At 45.5% G+C, this 20,400-nt stretch overlaps 1 protein-coding gene across 5 annotated transcripts in view; it reads left to right on the forward strand.

The window, feature by feature from the left end:
* The window catches only part of LOC110503387 (protocadherin Fat 3), a 332,354-nt gene that overhangs the window by 301,104 nt on the left and 10,850 nt on the right, over positions 1-20,400 (forward strand). For 3 of the 5 annotated variants that reach the window (XM_090218842.1, XM_090218843.1, XM_090218844.1), the window contains 6 exons: positions 4,697-4,940; positions 7,021-7,174; positions 13,789-14,062; positions 14,450-14,900; positions 15,505-15,618; positions 19,797-19,856. In XM_090218842.1, the coding sequence (XP_090074968.1) occupies positions 4,697-4,940; positions 7,021-7,174; positions 13,789-14,062; positions 14,450-14,900; positions 15,505-15,618; positions 19,797-19,856 (1,297 nt within the window). The remainder of the gene's footprint in view (positions 1-4,696; positions 4,941-7,020; positions 7,175-13,788; positions 14,063-14,449; positions 14,901-15,504; positions 15,619-19,796; positions 19,857-20,400) is intronic. The other 2 variants (XM_090218845.1, XM_090218846.1) reach the window with 1 other exon arrangement.

Below are 20,400 nucleotides of genomic sequence, written 5' to 3' on the forward strand. Positions count from 1 at the left end.
CGGAAGCTCTGGATAGGAAGCTCTGGATAGGAGCTCTGCATAGGAAGCTCTAGAAAGGGAGCTCTGTATAGGAAGCTCTGAATAGGAATCTCTGAATAGGAAGCTCTGGATAAGGAGCTTTGTATAGGAAGCTCTGGACAGGAGCTCTGCATAGGAAGCTCTGGTTAGGAAGCTCTGGATAGGAAGCTCTGGATAGGGAGCTCAGCATAGGAAGCTCTGAATAGGAAGCTCTGGATAGGAAGCTCTGGATAGGGAGCTCTGGATAGGAAGCTCTGAATAGGAAGCTATGCATAGGAAGCTCTGCATTGGAAGCTCTGGATAGGGAGCTCTGGATAGGGAGCTCTGTATAGGAGCTCTGCATAGGAAGCTCTGGATAGGAGCTCTTTATAGGAAGCTCTGGATAGGAACCTTTGGATAGGAGCTCTGCATAGGGAGCTCTGGATAGGGAGCTCTGCATAGGAAGCTCTGGATAGGGAGCTCGGAATTGGAAGCTCTGCCTCGGAAGCTCTGGATAGGAGCTCTGCATAGGAAGCTCTAGAAAGGGAGCTCTGTATAGGAAGCTGTGGATAGGAAGCTCTGTATAGGAAGCTCTGGATAGGGAGCTCTGGCTAGGAAGCTCTGGATAGGAGCTCTGCATAGGAAGCTTTAGATAGGAAGCTCTGAATAAGAATCTCTGAATATGAAGCTCTGGATAAGGAGCTTTGTATAGGAAGCTCTGGACAAGAGCTCTGCATAGGAAGCTCTGGATAGGAAGCTCTGGATAGGAAGCTCTGGATAGCGAGCTCAGCATAGGAAGCTCTGGATAGGAAGCTATGCATAGGAAGCTCTGCATTGGAAGCTCTGGATAGGAGCTCTGGATAGGGAGCTCTGTATAGGAGCTCTGCATAGGAAGCTCTGGATAGGAGCTCTTTATAGGAAGCTCTGAATAGGAAGCTTTGGATAGGAGCTCTGCATAGGGAGCTCTGGATAGGGAGCTCTGCATAGGAAGCTCTGGATAGGGAGCTCGGAATCGGAAGCTCTGCATCGGAAGCTCTGGATAGGAAACTCGGGATAGGAAGCTCTGAGGAATACAGCCTGTGTGTGTATTTATGAATGTACTGTATTTAGGGAATGTGGAGATCAGAATCTTAGTCTTTTATTTATTTATTTTATTTCACCTTTATTTAACCAGGTAAGCTAGTTGAGAACAAGTTCTCATTTACAACTGCGACCTGGCCAAGATAAAGCAAAGCAGTGCGACACAAACAGCACAGTTACACATGGAATAAACTAGCATACAGTTAATAACACAATAGAAAAAGAATAAAGTCTATATACAGTGTGTGCAAATGGCATGAGGAGGTAAGGCAATAAATAGGCCATAGTAGCAAAGTAATTACAATTTAGCAGATTAACACTGCAGTGATAGATGAGCAGATGATGATGTGCAAGTAGAGATGCAGTGTTAATCTAATGGCACTGAGTAGAGTATTGGAAGCTATTTTGTAGATGACATCGCCGAAGTCGAGGATCGGTAGGATTGTCAGTTTTACTAGGGTAAGTTTGGCAGCGTGAGTGAAGGAGAATTTGTTGCGAAATAGAAGCCGATTCTAGATTTGATTTTGGATTGGAGATGTTTAATATGAGTCTGGAAGGAGAGTTGACAGTCTAGCCAGACACCTAGGTATTTTTAGTTGTCCACGTATTCTAGGTCAGAACCGTCCAGAGTAGTGATGCTAGTCTGGCGGGCGGGTGCAGGCAGCGACCGGGTGAAAAGCATGCATTTGGTTTTACTAGCTCTTAAGAGCAGTTGGAGGAAACGGAAGGAGTATTGTATGGCATTGAAGCTCGTCTGGAGGTTAGTTAACACAGTGTCCAAAGAAGGGCCAGAAGTATACAGAATGGTGTCGTCTGCGTAGAGGTGGATCAGAGAATCACCCACAGTGAGAGCGACATCGTTGATGTATTCAGAATGGTGTCGTCTGCGTAGAGGTGGATCAGGGAATCACCCACAGTGAGAGCGACATCGTTGATGCATTCAGAATGGTGTCGTCTGCGTAGAGGTGGATCAGGGAATCACCCACAGTGAGAGCGACATCGTTGATGTATTCAGAATGGTGTCGTCTGCGTAGAGGTGGATCAGGGAATCACCCGCAGTGAGAGCGACATCGTTGATGTATTCAGAATGGTGTCGTCTGCGTAGAGGTGGATCAGGGAATCACCCACAGTGAGAGAGACATCGTTGATGCATTCAGAATGGTGTCGTCTGCGTAGAGGTGGATCAGGGAATCACCCACAGTGAGAGCGACATTGTTGATGTATGCAGAATGGTGTCGTCTGCGTAGAGGTGGATCAGGGAATCACCCACAGTGAGAGCGACATCGTTGATGCATTCAGAATGGTGTCGTCTGCGTAGAGGTGGATCAGGGAATCACCCACAGTGAGAGCGACATTGTTGATGTATGCAGAATGGTGTCGTCTGCGTAGAGGTGGATCAGGGAATCACCCGCAGTGAGAGCGACATCGTTGATGTATACAGAATGGTGTCGTCTGCGTAGAGGTGGATCAGGGAATCACCCGCAGTGAGAGCGACATCGTTGATGTATACAGAATGGTGTCGTCTGCGTAGAGGTGGATCAGGGAATCACCCGCAGTGAGAGCGACATCGTAGATGTATTCAGAATGGTGTCGTCTGCGTAGAGGTGGATCAGGGAATCACCCGCAGTGAGAGCGACATCGTTGATGTATACAGAATGGTGTCGTCTGCGTAGAGGTGGATCAGGGAATCACCCACAGTGAGAGAGACATCATTGATGTATACAGAATGGTGTCGTCTGCGTAGAGGTGGATCAGGGAATCACCCACAGTGAGAGCGACATCGTTGATGTATACAGAATGGTGTCGTCTGCGTAGAGGTGGATCAGGGAATCACCCGCAGTGAGAGCGACATCGTTGATGTATACAGAATGGTGTCGTCTGCGTAGAGGTGGATCAGGGAATCACCCACAGTGAGAGCGACATCGTAGATGTATACAGAATGGTGTCGTCTGCGTAGAGGTGGATCAGGGAATCACCCACAGTGACAGCGACATCGTTGATGTATACAGAATGGTGTCGTCTGCGTAGAGGTGGATCAGGGAATCACCCACAGTGAGAGCGACATCGTTGATGTATTCAGAATGGTGTCGTCTGCGTAGAGGTGGATCAGGGAATCACCCACAGTGAGAGCGACATCGTTGATGTATTCAGAATGGTGTCGTCTGCGTAGAGGTGGATCAGGGAATCACCCACAGTGAGAGCGACATCGTTGATGTATACAGAATGGTGTCGTCTGCGTAGAGGTGGATCAGAGAATCACCCACAGTGAGAGCGACATCGTAGATGTATACAGAATGGTGTCGTCTGCGTAGAGGTGGATCAGGGAATCACCCACAGTGAGAGCGACATCGTTGATGTATACAGAATGGTGTCGTCTGCGTAGAGGTGGATCAGGGAATCACCCACAGTGAGAGCGACATTGTTGATGTATTCAGAATGGTGTCGTCTGCGTAGAGGTGGATCAGGGAATCACCCACAGTGAGAGCGACATCGTTGATGTATTCAGAATGGTGTCGTCTGCGTAGAGGTGGATCAGGGAATCACCCACAGTGAGAGCGACATTGTTGATGTATACAGAATGGTGTCGTCTGCGTAGAGGTGGATCAGGGAATCACCCACAGTGAGAGCGACATCGTTGATGTATACAGAATGGTGTCTTCTGCGTAGAGGTGGATCAGGGAATCACCCACAGTGAGAGCGACATCGTTGATGTATACAGAATGGTGTCGTCTGCGTAGAGGTGGATCAGGGAATCACCCACAGTGACAGCGACATCGTTGATGTATTCAGAATGGTGTCGTCTGCGTAGAGGTGGATCAGGGAATCACCCACAGTGAGAGAGACATCATTGATGTATACAGAATGGTGTCGTCTGCGTAGAGGTGGATCAGGGAATCACCCGCAGTGAGAGAGACATCATTGATGTATACAGAATGGTGTCGTCTGCGTAGAGGTGGATCAGGGAATCACCCACAGTGAGAGAGACATCATTGATGTATTCAGAATGGTGTCGTCTGCGTAGAGGTGGATCAGGGAATCACCCACAGTGAGAGAGACATCGTTGATGTATTCAGAATGGTGTCGTCTGCGTAGAGGTGGATCAGGGAATCACCCACAGTGAGAGCGACATCGTTGATGTATTCAGAATGGTGTCGTCTGCGTAGAGGTGGATCAGGGAATCACCCACAGTGAGAGAGACATCATTGATGTATTCAGAATGGTGTCGTCTGCGTAGAGGTGGATCAGGGAATCACCCACAGTGAGAGAGACATCGTTGATGTATTCAGAATGGTGTCGTCTGCGTAGAGGTGGATCAGGGAATCACCCACAGTGAGAGCGACATTGTTGATGTATTCAGAATGGTGTCGTCTGCGTAGAGGTGGATCAGGGAATCACCCACAGTGAGAGCGACATCGTTGATGTATACATTATGTTGTTATATTATGTTGTTGTCTGAACAATGCTTGCTCCATACTCAGAAAATAACATGAAAAAGCTAGGTATTCTGATTTGATGTTGTAGTTTTGTATGCTATACATATTAATATACAGTACAATATTTGTTTGTTTGTTTGTATACATAAATCTGATGTGTCACTCATGTTTCTCCTCTCCCCCAGGTCCAACCTCCTAACTCTCGCAGCCTGACAGACAAGAAGGGTCCTCGTGTGACGGATGGTTTCCAGGGCTGCCTGGACTCTGTGATGCTCAACAACAACGAGCTGCCCCTGCAGAACAAGAGGAGTCGCTATGCTGAGGTGGTGGGCCTGACAGAGCTGAAACTGGGCTGTGTTCTCTACCCCGATGCCTGCCTGAAACAGCCCTGCCTCCACGGTGCTACCTGCAACAGCCTGCCCTCCGGTGGTGAGTCTGGTGAACTTCAAGATGGAAATCTATGTGGTCGGGACAGTGTGTGTGTGTGTGTGTGTGTGTGTGTGTGTGTGTGTGTGTGTGTGTGTGTGTGTGTGTGTGTGCGCGCGCCAGAGGAGGCTGGTGGGAGGAGCTATAGGAGGAGGGCTCATTGTGATGGCTGAAATTGAAAAAATGGAACCGTGTCAAACATGGTTTCCATATGTTTGTTGTGTTTGATACCGTTCCATTTATTCCAATCCAGCCATCAAAATAAACCCATCCTCCTATTGCTCATCACACCAGCCTCCTCTGGTGCACGTGTGAAACAAACAGCCTGGGTTGGAACAAAAGCCTGCACCACCCTGTAGCTCTCGAGGACAGAGATTATTGGTGACCTTTAGTGTCCATAATACACACACTGATAGGAAGATTTCCTGATTGATAGTTTGATTGATTAGCGTTTAGCACCAGGGTGATGGATGGGGATCTGTGCCAGCCTTTGCCCCTGAGCCAGCCGGCTGACTATAACCTCTCCAGAAGTCTGGATCTCCCCTCAACATCATTCTATTATTCATCCATAATTAACTCCTAATTAAACTGTCCTTGACCCACTGTTTCCCAAAGGTGTGATTGTGAAATAGCCTTCTATACTCCTTCATCTCCCTTTTTGTCTGCCTACATCTGTCTGCCCATTTCTGTCTGCTCCTTTTTGTCTGCCTGATCACCTTCTCTTTCTCCTTCTCTTCCTCTCTTTGTGTTGTCATATCTCTCGAGCTGCTCTTAGTTTTTCTGTCGGTTCATATCTCTCCTCTTTTTGTCTGAACTCAAAAGGCCTACATGAACAAATCGTATCCTTTTCAAATCTAACTACAGTGAAGGCTCAAGACATTTTTTTTTCACCCTTTGGCATTTTACTGCAGTCAATAGGGAAGCCTGGTTAAATGTCATCGCTATCGAAATTCCCAGCCTGGACTCAGCAGGGTGACCCCTTGACTTAACGTGCTGACTTAACACATCAAGGCCAAGTCTCAACACACAGAGAGTGACTTAACGCTCCCGTGGGTTGATCTCTTCCGGTTTCCTCGCTTGCATTTCTAATTCACAACGAGAGGCGGAGCGCTCTGAAAAGAGCACGGCATTCTGGGACTTGTCATGTTTGTCCTGGCTGTAATAAGGTTCAGTTAATAGGGATTTTTGCTGTAATTTTTGTGATCATTTTTTGGCATGCCCGACCTCTTTGTAAAGGTTATCGGAGTATGTGTGTGTGTATGTATTCCGGTATCCTGCTGTGTGTGTGTGTGTATGTGTGTGTGTGTGTGTGTGTGCGTGTGCGTGTGCGTGTGTGATTGCGCTGTGTCAATAAACGCAATGACATTTCCCTGTGTTTTCCAGAAGGTGTGTGTGTGTGTATATGTGTACCCGTGTGATTTCCCAGAGGTGTGTGTGTTTGTGTTTAGGCTGGCAAGCTCTCGTCAACCCGAGGCCAACTATCCCTGGCAGCACCGCCAAAGCTCAAACAATGCACACACTAGTCTCCACGGCACTGAACACATTCCTATGTGTGTGATGGGAGCGTGAGTGTGATGGAGCGTGAGTGTGTGTGTGTGTGATGGAGTTTGTGTGTGATGGACTTTGTGTGTGATGGAGTATGAGTGTGTGTGTGTGATGGAGTGTGTGTGTGATGGACTTTGTGTGTGATGGAGCGTGAGTGTGTGTGTGTGTGATGGAGTTTGTGTGTGATGGACTTTGTGTGTGATGGAGTATGAGTGTGTGTGTGTGATGGAGTGTGTGTGTGTGTTCTGATGCGATGGTCTGAATGCTTTGTTCAATTGTAGCACTACACACCTGTATGCAGAATACTTCATTTAACACACACCTCCCCCCCGCTCAGAGCTCTGACTCTGCTGACTCTTTATTGAGGAAAAGTGTACTTGCTATGACTGTGATGTGTGGTTGTCTCACCTAGCTATCATAAGATGACTGCACTAACTGTACGTCTCTCTGGATAGGAGTGTCTGCTGAATGACTCAAATGTAAATGTACTTTTTTCTCTCTTGTATCTCCCTCTCTTTCCCCCTCTTCTCTATGTCAGGTTTTGCCTGTAGTTGCGGTCCCCAGTACACTGGGGGGCGCTGTGAGACTGAGATCACAGCGTGCATTCCCAACCCATGCCACAACAGCGGTGTGTGCAAAGCCATCGGCAACGCTTTCCTCTGCAGCTGCAGGAGAGGTTTCAAGGGCATCACGTGAGTTACTATCACACTAATGATCACACTGTAAACATACAGTGTACACGCCAACACACTCCTGTCCTGAACATACACCCCGGGAGTCTCAGACACACAGAATATAACATCCATTTATCACACACAGAGAGACACATAAACACCCACCTTTTAAATGAGCTGTTTGTTTTAACCATTTCAGCTTCCTACTGGCCAAAGTAGTGGAAATAATATAATGTATGTCATAAATAACATCACTGTAAATGCAATGCCTCATCATTTCCACTGGGTGGCAGTATACACCAGCTCTTCTCTACAGTGATAGGCAGATGAGTATAATTTATATTTTTTATTTAACCTGTATAGTTAAGAACAAATTCTTATTTACAGTGACGGCCTACCCCGGCCAAACCCTAACCCGGATGATGCTGGGCCAATTGTGCACCTCCCTATGGGACTCCCAATCACAGTTGGTTGTGATACAGCCTGGAATCGAACCAGGGTCTGTAGTGACACCTCTAGCACTAAGATGCAGTGTCTTAGACTGCTGTGCCACTCGGGAGAGGCAGAGCTGCCTGCAGCCTGTAAGATTCACTCAAAGAGTTGAAAGATAAAAAAAAAATGACATTTAATTCTGCTTGTCTCCTTGTCTCCAGGGGTTTAGGGGTGTTCCACTGTGTTACATTACAATATCTAATGCCTCAGAAATCAAGGCTACAGGCAGTCTTAATGAGGATGAGCTACAGTCACAAGCTCACTAATTAATGCACTGAAACGTTTTTATTACTTGCTGAAACACACACACACACACACACACACACACACGCCAGCAGCTTGTTCCATCATCAAAGACAATTTAATTTCAGATGAGAAAGATCAGGAAAGTCAACCTCAGCGTGTTCGTTATTTGATTGTGAACATATGAGACTAGTGTTGTTTTTCAGCACTACCGTGCTCCACACCCTCATGCTCCGTGTGCATTCTCTGACCGCGTTCTCTTGAGTACAATCCTGTGAGGACGAAAGTGTGGAGAACACAAACATTTCATTTGAGAAGCACTTGCACTCTCCTCTACTGTATTACCTCACGCTGCATCTCCCCCTACTGTATTACCTCATGCTACATCTCCCCCTACTGTATTACCTCATGCTGCATCTCCCCTTACTGTATTACCTCATGCTACATCTCCCCCTACTGTATTAACTCATGCTACATCGCCCCCTACTGTATTAACTCATGCTACATCTCCCCCTACTGTATTACCTCATGCTGCATCTCCCCCTACTGTATTACCTCATGCTGCATCTCCCCCTACTGTATTACCTCATGCTACATCTCCCCCTACTGTATTACCTCATGCTACATCTCCCCCTACTGTATTACCTCATGCTACATCTCCCCCTACTGTATTACCTCGTGCTGCATCTCCCCCTGCTGTATTACCTCATGCTGCATCTCCCCCTACTGTATTAACTCATGCTACATCTCCCCCTACTGTATTACCTCATGCTGCATCTCCCCCTACTGTATCACCTCATGCTGCATCTCCCCCTGCTGTATTACCTCATGCTGCATCTCCCCCTACTGTATTACCTCATGCTACATCTCCCCCTACTGTATTACCTCATGCTGCATCTCACACTACTGTATTAACTCATGCTACATCTCACACTACTGTATTAACTCATGCTGCATCTCACACTACTGTATTAACTCATGCTACATCTCCCCCTACTGTATTAACTCATGCTGCATCTCCACTACTGTATTAACTCATGCTGTATCTCCCCCTACTGTATTACCTTACGCTGCATCTCCCCCTACTGTATTACCTCACGCTGCATCTCCACTACTGTATTAACTCATGCTGTATCTCCCCCTACTGTTTTACCTCATGCTGCATCTCCCCCTGCTGTATTACCTCACTCTGCATCTCACCCTACTGTATTACCTCATGCTGTGTCTCTCCCTACTGTATTACCTCAAGCTGCATCTCTCCCTACTGTATTACCTCACTCTGCATTTCCCCCTACTGTATTACCTCACTCTGCATCAGCCCCCCACTGTTTTACCTCATGCTGCATCTCCCCCTACTGTATTACCTCATGCTGCATCTACCCCTACTGTATTACCTCACGCTGCATCTCCCCCTACTGTATTACCTCATGCTGCATCTCACCCTACTGTATTACCTCACGCTGCATCTCCCCCTACTGTATTAACTCATGCTGCATCTACCCCTACTGTATTACCTCACGCTGCATCCCCCCATACTGTATTACCTCATGCTGCATCTCACCCTACTGTATTACCTCATGCTGTATCTCCCCCTACTGTATTACCTCATGCTGCATCTACCCCTACTGTATTACCTCACGCTGCATCTCCCCCTACTGTATTACCTCATGCTGCATCTCACCCTACTGTATTACCTCACGCTGCATCTCCCCCTACTGTATTAACTCATGCTGCATCTACCCCTACTGTATTACCTCACGCTGCATCCCCCCATACTGTATTACCTCACGCTGCATCTCCCCCTACTGTATTACCTCATGCTGCATCTACCCCTACTGTATTACCTCACGCTGCATCCCCCCATACTGTATTACCTCATGCTGCATCTCACCCTACTGTATTACCTCATGCTGTATCTCCCCCTACTTTATTACCTGTTGCTGCATCTCACCCTACTTTATTACCTCATGCTGCATCTCACCCTGCTGTATTACCTCACTCTGTATCTCCCCCTGCTGTATTACCTCACTCTGTATCTCCCCCTACTGTATTACCTCATGCTGCATCTCACCCTACTGTATTACCTTACGCTGCATCTACCCCTACTGTATTACCTCATGCTGCATCTCACCCTACTGTATTACCTCATGCTGTATCTCCCCCTACTGTATTACCTCATGCTGCATCTACCCCTACTGTATTACCTCACGCTGCATCTCCCCCTACTGTATTACCTCATGCTGCATCTCACCCTACTGTATTACCTCACGCTGCATCTCCCCCTACTGTATTAACTCATGCTGCATCTACCCCTACTGTATTACCTCACGCTGCATCCCCCCATACTGTATTACCTCACGCTGCATCTCCCCCTACTGTATTACCTCATGCTGCATCTACCCCTACTGTATTACCTCACGCTGCATCCCCCCATACTGTATTACCTCATGCTGCATCTCACCCTACTGTATTACCTCATGCTGTATCTCCCCCTACTTTATTACCTGTTGCTGCATCTCACCCTACTTTATTACCTCATGCTGCATCTCACCCTGCTGTATTACCTCACTCTGTATCTCCCCCTGCTGTATTACCTCACTCTGTATCTCCCCCTACTGTATTACCTCATGCTGCATCTCACCCTACTGTATTACCTTACGCTGCATCTACCCCTACTGTATTACCTCATGCTGTATCTCCCCCTTCTGTATTACCTCACTCTGTATCTCCCCCTACTGTATTACCTCACGCTGCATCTCTCCCTACTGTATTACCTCACGCTGCATCTCACCCTGCTGTATTACCTCATGCTGTATCTCCCCCTTCTGTATTACCTCACTCTGTATCTCCCCCTACTGTATTACCTCACACTGCATCCCCCCCTACTGTATTACCTCATGCTGCATCTCACCCTACTGTATTACCTCACTCTGTATCTCCCTTTCACTGAACCTTCTTCCAGCCAAGACAATGACGACAACAATCGATGAAACAAGATATACACAAAGCAAATGTTTTACTTCAGAATTATCAGCTAGATGTTTGAATCATAATAATCTAGCTAGCAAGCTAGTTAAAGAGGCAACAATTACCTAAAGCTAATATTATGCAAGATTGATGTCCATTCTTCGTGTGTAGCTAGCTAACAATTCTTTGTGGCTATCTGGCTAGCTAACAGTACTAGTAGCTAGTCAGTTAGCCCTGTTTACTTATTTTGGGCTTGCTATATAGGGTACGTAGGCAGGTAAACATGCAATAATTAACGCAGCCTGTATTTATTAACATATCAAGATAGAAAATACTGTAGTCAGGCAACATATGAGATGTGAATAGGCAACATTTCTTTCCTAAGTCAGTGTATTTTCTCTTGCTTCAGCCATTGCTTCAATTTTTTCCGTGGTTGCGTCATATTTATTTTCATACTTTCCGTTAAATCTTAAAATATATACAAACGGAGTATGCATTCAAGAAGTGCCCTCCAGGCTCCCTTTCACATACTTTAATTTGGACTCATACTCCGACCCTCCCATGCTCCAATTTGCATGCTCGGAGCACGGTAGCACGGTAGTACGGTAGCACAGTAGCACGGTAGTACGGTAGCATGGTAGTACGGTAGCATGGTAGTATGGTAGCACGGTAGTATGGTAGTATGGTAGTATGGTAGTAGGGTAGCACGGTAGTATGGTAGTACGGTAGTACGGTAGAACGGTAGTATAGTAGCATGGTAGTACAGTAGTATGGTAGCACGGTAGTATGGTAGCACATTAGCATGGTAGTATGGTAGCACGGTAGTATGGTAGTATGGTAGCACGGTAGTATGGTAGCACGGTAGTATGGTAGCATGGTAGCACGGTAGTATGGTAGCACGGTAGTATGGTAGTACGGGTAGTATGGTAGTACGGTAGCACGGTAGTATGGTAGCATGGTAGTATGGTAGCACGGTAGTATGGTAGCACGGTAGTATGGTAGTAGGGTAGTACGGTAGCACGGTAGCACGGTAGTATGGTAGTACGGTAGCACGGTAGTATGGTAGTACGGTAGTACGGTAGCACGGTAGTATGGGAGTACGGTAGCACGGTAGTATGGGAGTACGGTAGTATGGGAGTACGGTAGCACGGTAGTATGGGAGTACGGTAGTATGGGAGTACGGTAGTAGGGTAGTATGGTAGTACGGTAGCACTGTAGTACGGTAGTATGGTAGTACGGTAGCACAGTAGTATGGTAGTACGGTAGTATGGGAGTACGGTAGTATGGGAGTACGGTAGCACGGTAGTATGGTAGTACGGTAGTATGGGAGTACAGTAGTAGGGTAGTATGGGAGTATGGAAGTATGGTAGTACGGTAGCACGGTAGTATGGTAGTACGGTAGTATGGGAGTACGGTAGTAGGGTAGTATGGTAGTACGGTAGCACGGTAGTATGGGAGTATGGTAGTACGGTAGCACGGTAGTATGGTAGCACAGTAGTACAGTAGCACGGATAGTATGGTAGCACAGTAGTACGGTATACATACTTTAATTTGGACTCATACTCCGACCCTCCCATGCTCCAATTTGCATGCTCGGAGCACGGTAGCACGGTAGTACGGTAGCACGGTAGTACGGTAGCATGGTAGTACGGTAGCATGGTAGTATGGTAGCACGGTAGTATGGTAGTATGGTAGTATGGTAGTAGGGTAGCACGGTAGTATGGTAGTACGGTAGTACGGTAGAACGGTAGTATGGTAGCATGGTAGTACAGTAGTATGGTAGCACGGTAGTATGGTAGCACATTAGCATGGTAGTATGGTAGCACGGTAGTATGGTAGTATGGTAGCACGGTAGTATGGTAGCACGGTAGTATGGTAGCACGGTAGTATGGTAGCACGGTAGTATGGTAGTACGGGTAGTATGGTAGTACGGTAGCACGGTAGTATGGTAGCATGGTAGTATGGTAGCACGGTAGTATGGTAGCACGGTAGTATGGTAGTAGGGTAGTACGGTAGCACGGTAGTATGGTAGTACGGTAGCACGGTAGTATGGTAGTACGGTAGTACGGTAGCACGGTAGTATGGGAGTACGGTAGCACGGTAGTATGGGAGTACGGTAGTATGGGAGTACGGTAGCACGGTAGTATGGGAGTACGGTAGTATGGGAGTACGGTAGTAGGGTAGTATGGTAGTACGGTAGCACAGTAGTACGGTAGTATGGTAGTACGGTAGCACAGTAGTATGGTAGTACGGTAGTATGGGAGTACGGTAGTATGGGAGTACGGTAGCACGGTAGTATGGTAGTACGGTAGTATGGGAGTACAGTAGTAGGGTAGTATGGTAGCACGGTAGTATGGGAGTATGGAAGTATGGTAGTACGGTAGCACGGTAGTATGGTAGTACGGTAGTATGGGAGTACGGTAGTAGGGTAGTATGGTAGTACGGTAGCACGGTAGTATGGGAGTATGGTAGTACGGTAGCACGGTAGTATGGTAGCACAGTAGTACAGTAGCACGGATAGTATGGTAGTATGGTAGCACAGTAGTACGGTAGTATGGTAGCACAGTAGTACGGTAGTATGGTAGTACTGTAGTATGGTAGTACGGTAGCACGGTAGTATGCATTTTGAGAAAGACCCTGGGAGTCCCTGAGCTGTCCTCTATCACCCTCTCTACATGTCTCCCCTCCCACCTCCAAATGAAAGGAGAGTCTTAATCAGTTTTAGTCAGGCAATTATTAAATGTCCCACAAATGACCTGTGACAATTTGTTTTAAGTGCCAACTGAAGTGACAGAGGTTTAGATATATTGGTGCCTACCTCAGGTTTTTGGAGTGTACAGACTATCTAAACTAATTACCATGCAAAGATCTCCCCTCATCCCTCTCTCGTCTTCCTTCTCTCCCTTCCCTCCTCCGTTCACCCTCTCCAGGTGCGAGGAAGACGTAAACGAGTGTGAGCGGGGCGGAGCCACGGGTGGCGAAGGAGAATGTGAGAACGGCGGTGTGTGTGTCAACACGCACGGCTCGTTCTACTGCAACTGCACGGCGGGCTTCGTGGGCCAGCTCTGCGGCCTGCGGCCCGTGGTGGTACCAGACATGCAGGCTGGACACGCTATGGTGGGGAAAGAAGAACTGATCGGCATTGCTGTTGTCCTATTCGTCATCGTCACCCTCATCATCCTCTTCATCGCCTTCCGTAAGAAGGTATTTGTATTGTGTTGTTTACTTATTATTGTGTGTTTTTATTTTTACGATGAAATGTGTAAGTTGTATCAAATAATTCAGCCTTCGTTGCTTTTACAGATGTAGGGTCTTAAGTTGATCACACTGTCCTGCGATGTAGTACATTAAAACTTGTATTGTATTTAAGGTTTGAAAAGGCTTCTGAAGTTTCTAATTTCCACAGAAATGTCAGACTTGATCTTCCCGTAAGAAAAATGTATCAACCCCTACAAAAATGTCCATTAATTAATATTTCCTGTTGATACAGGATTATTTTCCTGCCTCAGAAACTGTCTCAAATGAAGATCCTACATCTTTAATCCTATATTTTGTTTTACAAGAAATACCAAAACTATATTTTGTCTCCAGGTGTTCCAGAAGAACTACTCCCGTAACAACTTGACGCTGGTCCAAGATCCAGCAACAGCAGCTCTGTTAAACAAGGCCAACGGGGTTCAGTTCAAGACCCTGCGCTGCACGCCGGGAGACCCCTTGAACCTGTACGCCGAAGCGGGGCTGTGCGCCACTGTGATAGGTGGCGGAGCTGGGATGCTCGGCCCGCCCCAGGTGCCTGTGAGGCCCATGGCATATACACCCTGTTTCCAAGGCGATCCGCGGTCCACGCTGGAGAAGATGGCTGACGGGAGAGGCGTGGAACACACTGAGATGAGCACCTTCCACCCAGAGTCACCCAGGATTCTGGGAGGCACAGCGCGAAGGGGGGTGGTGGTGTGTAGCGTGGCGCCCAACCTGCCACCTGTCTCGCCCTGTCGTTCTGACTGTGACTCCATCCACAAGAGCCCCTGGGACAGTGACGAGGGTCAGTGTGTGTGGGTGGGGGGACATAGTTATGTATTAGTGTGATGTGTTTGAACCTGTTTGTGTGTGGTACAGTCTTTGTTCATACGTGTTTGTGGTGTCTTGTGTGTGTGTATTCATGCATACTGTATATTCCGTTTGTGTGATTGAGTATCCCTCCAAGTGATTCTCTTTTCCAGGAACCCTTGAGGGGGAGTGCATTGTTGTTCCATTTCCATATTCATTCATATTCATATTACACAGAACTACACTCAGAGATCATCACGTTCAGTTTATCAAGACCATCCTAATTATGAGCTGGCTTTGATTCCCAAATCAAAAGTGTGTGTGTGTGTGTGTGTATGTGTGTGTGTGTGTGTGTGTGTGTGTGTGTGTGTGTGTGTGTGTGTGTGTGTGTGTGTGAGTGCGGGGTACATCTAGCTCTCGATGCCAGCAGTGTTGTCGATGGAGCCAAAGTATGTGTGTGATTTGTGCCACAACAAAGACAGCCCTGGCACAAACGAGCCTGTTCTTCAGTGACTAACCACGCTGAGGGCCAACTCTCCCTGGCCTGCTCCCACCGCCCTCAGACGCCCTGAACTTTACCCTCTGACCTCTCCCTGCAGGTAAAATGGTAGATATGGGCGAAGAGATGACCTGTTTCTCAGGGAGCAACAAGGGCAGCAACTCTGAGGTCCAATCACTGAGCTCCTTCCACTCCGACTCCTGCGACGACAACGGTAAGACATGCCCCTCCTTTCTCGTGCCTCTTTACGGCCACACCCATAGCAACAGTGAGGTAGTCTGCCGTCCGGTCCGATAGCAACACTTAACTTAGTCTTGTCTTCCCCTAACCCCCTATCATTAGCCTTAGGTGTTTGCAGATTCAGAAGTACCAGATACTGTATTTAAAAGCAATATGGCTGAAGCTCCCTAAAGCACGTCGGATGAGGTCGCGCCATCGCCATATTGCGTCAATAACAGTTCATTTAGATCTGCAAACACCTAAGAGATAGGGAACTAGGAGTCGGGGGGAGTCGGGGGGTGTGATGTTATGTCATTAAAAGAGAGATGTTGTGGTTAACAATAACTAACACCCCTCTCTCCAACAGATGCATTTACTCCTGCTGTGTTATAAAAGTGTTTCAGGAAAACAATTGTATATCCAGTGTGTTAGTTTATTTGTCAATGTTATTGTTTGATTTATGTGTTTCATATAATCTGTTCATGTTCATTCTTGGAGGGGTTTTTTTTCCGTTTTTTTAATCCAGTTATTTTAATCCCGTGAATTGTTTTATTTCCATACCTGTCAGATTGTTGTTTTCATTTGGAAGTGACAGTGTGACAGTGTGACAGTGTGACAGTGTGTTAGTTGATTTCCATACCTGTCAGATTGTTGTTTTCATTTGGAAGTGACAGTGTGACAGTGTGACAGTGTGACAGTGTGTTAGTTGATTTCCATACCTGTCAGATTGTTGTTTTCATTTGGAAGTGACAGTGTGACAGTGTGTTAGTTGATTTCCATACCTGTCAGGTTGTTGTTTTCATTTGGAAGTGGCAGTGTGACAGTGTGACAGTGTGTTAGTTGATTTCCATACCTGTCAGATTGTTGTTTTCATTTGGAAGTGACAGTGTGACAGTGTGACAATGTGACAGTGTGTTAGTTGATTTCCATACCTGTCAGATTGTTGTTTTCATTTGGAAGTGACAGTGTGACAGTGTGACAGTGTGTTAGTTGATTTCCATACCTGTCAGATTGTTGTTTTCATTGTGAAGTGACAGTGTGACAATGTGACAGTGTGTTAGTTGATTTCCATACCTGTCAGATTGTTGTTTTCATTGTGAAGTGACAGTGTGACAATGTGACAGTGTGTTAGTTGATTTCCATACCTGTCAGATTGTTGTTTTCATTTGGAAGTGACAGTGTGACAGTGTGTTAGTTTATTTCCATACCTGTCAGATTGTTGTTTTCATTTGGAAGTGACAGTGTGACAGTGTGACAATGTGACAGTGTGTTAGTTGATTTCCATACCTGTCAGATTGTTGTTTTCATTGTGAAGTGACAGTGTGACAATGTGACAGTGTGTTAGTTGATTTCCATACCTGTCAGATTGTTGTTTTCATTTGGAAGTGACAGTGTGACAGTGTGTTAGTTTATTTCCATACCTGTCAGATTGTTGTTTTCATTTGGAAGTGACAGTGTGACAGTGTGACAGTGTGTTAGTTGATTTCCATACCTGTCAGATTGTTGTTTTCATTGTGAAGTGACAGTGTGACAATGTGACAGTGTGTTAGTTGATTTCCATACCTGTCAGATTGTTGTTTTCATTTGGAAGTGACAGTGTGACAGTGTGACAGTGTGACAGTGTGTTAGTTGATTTCCATACCTGTCAGATTGTTGTTTTCATTTGGAAGTGACAGTGTGACAGTGTGACAGTGTGTTAGTTGATTTCCATACCTGTCAGATTGTTGTTTTCATTGTGAAGTGACAGTGTGACAATGTGACAGTGTGTTAGTTGATTTCCATACCTGTCAGATTGTTGTTTTCATTTGGAAGTGACAGTGTGACAGTGTGACAGTGTGTTAGTTGATTTCCATACCTGTCAGATTGTTGTTTTCATTTGGAAGTGACAGTGTGACAGTGTGACAGTGTGACAGTGTGACAGTGTGTTAGTTGATTTCCATACCTGTCAGATTGTTGTTTTCATTTGGAAGTGACAGTGTGACAGTGTGACAGTGTGACAGTGTGTTAGTTGATTTCCATACCTGTCAGATTGTTGTTTTCATTTGGAAGTGACAGTGTGACAGTGTGACAGTGTGACAGTGTGTTAGTTGATTTCCATACCTGTCAGGTTGTTGTTTTCATTTGGAGGTGACAGTGTGACAGTGTGACAGTGTGTTAGTTGATTTCCATACCTGTCAGGTTGTTGTTTTCATTTGGAAGTGACAGTGTGACAGTGTGTTAGTTGATTTCCATACCTGTCAGGTTGTTGTTTTCATTTGGAAGTGACAGTGTGACAGTGTGACAGTGTGACAGTGTGACAGTGTGACAGTGTGTTAGTTGATTTCCATACCTGTCAGGTTGTTGTTTTCATTTGGAAGTGACAGTGTGACAGTGTGTTAGTTGATTTCCATACCTGTCAGATTGTTGTTTTCATTTGGAAGTGACAGTGTGACAGTGTGACAGTGTGACAGTGTGACAGTGTGTTAGTTGATTTCCATACCTGTCAGATTGTTGTTTTCATTTGGAAGTGACAGTGTGACAGTGTGTTAGTTGATTTCCATACCTGTCAGATAGTTGTTTTCATTTGGAAGTGACAGTGTGACAGTGTGACAGTGTGACAGTGTGTTAGTTGATTTCCATACCTGTCAGGTTGTTGTTTTCATTTGGAAGTGACAGTGTGACAGTGTGACAGTGTGTTAGTTGATTTCCATACCTGTCAGGTTGTTGTTTTCATTTGGAAGTGACAGTGTGACAGTGTGTTAGTTGATTTCCATACCTGTCAGGTTGTTGTTTTCATTTGGAAGTGACAGTGTGACAGTGTGACAGTGTGACAGTGTGTTAGTTGATTTCCATACCTGTCAGGTTGTTGTTTTCATTTGGAAGTGACAGTGTGACAGTGTGACAGTGTGACAGTGTGCACACAGACAGACATCTGACATAAGAGGAATAACACTGTGCTTCCATCCACACAGCTATGTTGTGTTTGTTAACTTGTCAATGTTTCATCATCACACATTCAAGCACATGTTGTTCTTTCCCATGTCTTTCAATGGTTGTACTCGTTGATATTGCAGTTCCAATTGTTGTCAGAAGCCAGTTCAGGTTTTAGGTGGTTGTTTATGTGTTGTGTTACATTGTGCTGTGTTGTCTGTGTTTTTGTTATTGTTATGGAACTTGTGCTTTGTTTTTGTGGCGTTTTGTTATTGGGAAAAAGTCAGTAGTAGTTATTTTTACTTAGAGAGTTAGCCTATAAAGGGTTGTTTCTTAATCGACATGGATCACTCAGGTCATTCTGCAAAAATCACTGACATCCACATGTCAATCTATATAATCATAGTGTGTTGCTACTATGTACTAGACTACATAGCTGAAATGCAATGCTGACATAACATTGATGCTTCATTCATTCATAATTAATGGAACCGCTTCACTGTCAAGATGATCACGTTTCACATAATATCCTACTCTGATATTAGCCAATCAGGCCACAGAACAATCTGAACTCCACTCCAGTAGATGTGATGTCATTATAATGTTCATTCCATTTAATTTCTCCATTTGCTTTTTATTTTTCTATTCATCTGATTTTCATTGAATGTCTTCAGAACATCATTTAACAGTCTAGCTCTCGTCTCTCTGAGCACAGCCCTACCTCATGTATACATATGTAAATTGGAGTGTGTGTTGGTACAAGTGTGTGTGCGTGTACTGAGGATACTCTCCAATATTTGGACGAGCAAATGCACATGGATTCTGTGTTAGTCCCCTCCTACATACTTAGAAAAAAAGGTTCCAAAAGAGTTCTTTGGCTGTCCCCATAGGATAACCTTTTTTGGTTCCAGGAGAACACTTTTTGGTTCCAGGTAGAAATAACCCTTTTGGTTCCAGGTAGAACCCTTTACACAGAGGGTTCTACATGGAACCCAAAAGGTTTCTTTCTACCTGGAACCAAAAAGGGTTCTCCTATCGGGTCAGCCGAAAACTTATTTTAGGTACTAGATAGCAAAACATTTTCTAAGAGTGTAGGTCTTCTAAGTCTGGTTCCATATGTAGCTTTGGATCAGACACCTCCCATGCTACACGTCTCTAGTGTTGATCCCTTCTTCAGCCAATAGTAGCTCTGCTTCCTGGCAGCCCGTTGTCAACTTCCTGTGTCTCAAACCGTGTCTCCTCCCTCTGCTTCTCTTCAACAAGCCTCCATAGTGACCGTCATTCGACTGGTCAATGATGCAGTCGACACTATTGAAAACGAAGGTACCATGTCTCATCCATCCTCCTCTCTCTCTCTATCCTTCTGACACTCTCTTTACTTCTCCCTGCACTTCTCTCTCTCTATGAGATGCCATGCCAATGCTCTCCATGACAATACTCTGACAGTGCTGTGGTTTGAAAATCATGTACTTCAGGCATGATGTAAAATACATGGCTTGCATGTAATGTAAACTCAAAGTACACACATACTGTAGGCTTTATATTTTCAGTACACATCAAATACCTAGCTTACATTGAACCCATATGTTGAAGTGTCAAGCCTCAACACACACACACACACACACACACATCAGGGGTTCATGGGGGAGGGGGGGTCTGACAAAAAGGAAGTGGTGGGAAAAGTAAAGATACCTTAATAGAAAGTCACTCGAGTAAAAGTAAAGGTCACCCAGTAAAATACTACTTGAGTAAAAGTTTTAAAGGATTTGGTTTTAAATATACTTAAGTATCAAAAGTAAATGTAATTGCAAAAATATACTTAAGTATCAAAAGTAAAAGTATAAATCATTTAAAATTGCTTATATTA

This window comes from Oncorhynchus mykiss, chromosome 24 (genome assembly GCF_057628025.1).
Source record: "Oncorhynchus mykiss isolate SJ-2025 chromosome 24, ASM5762802v1, whole genome shotgun sequence".
NCBI lineage: Eukaryota > Metazoa > Chordata > Actinopteri > Salmoniformes > Salmonidae > Oncorhynchus > Oncorhynchus mykiss.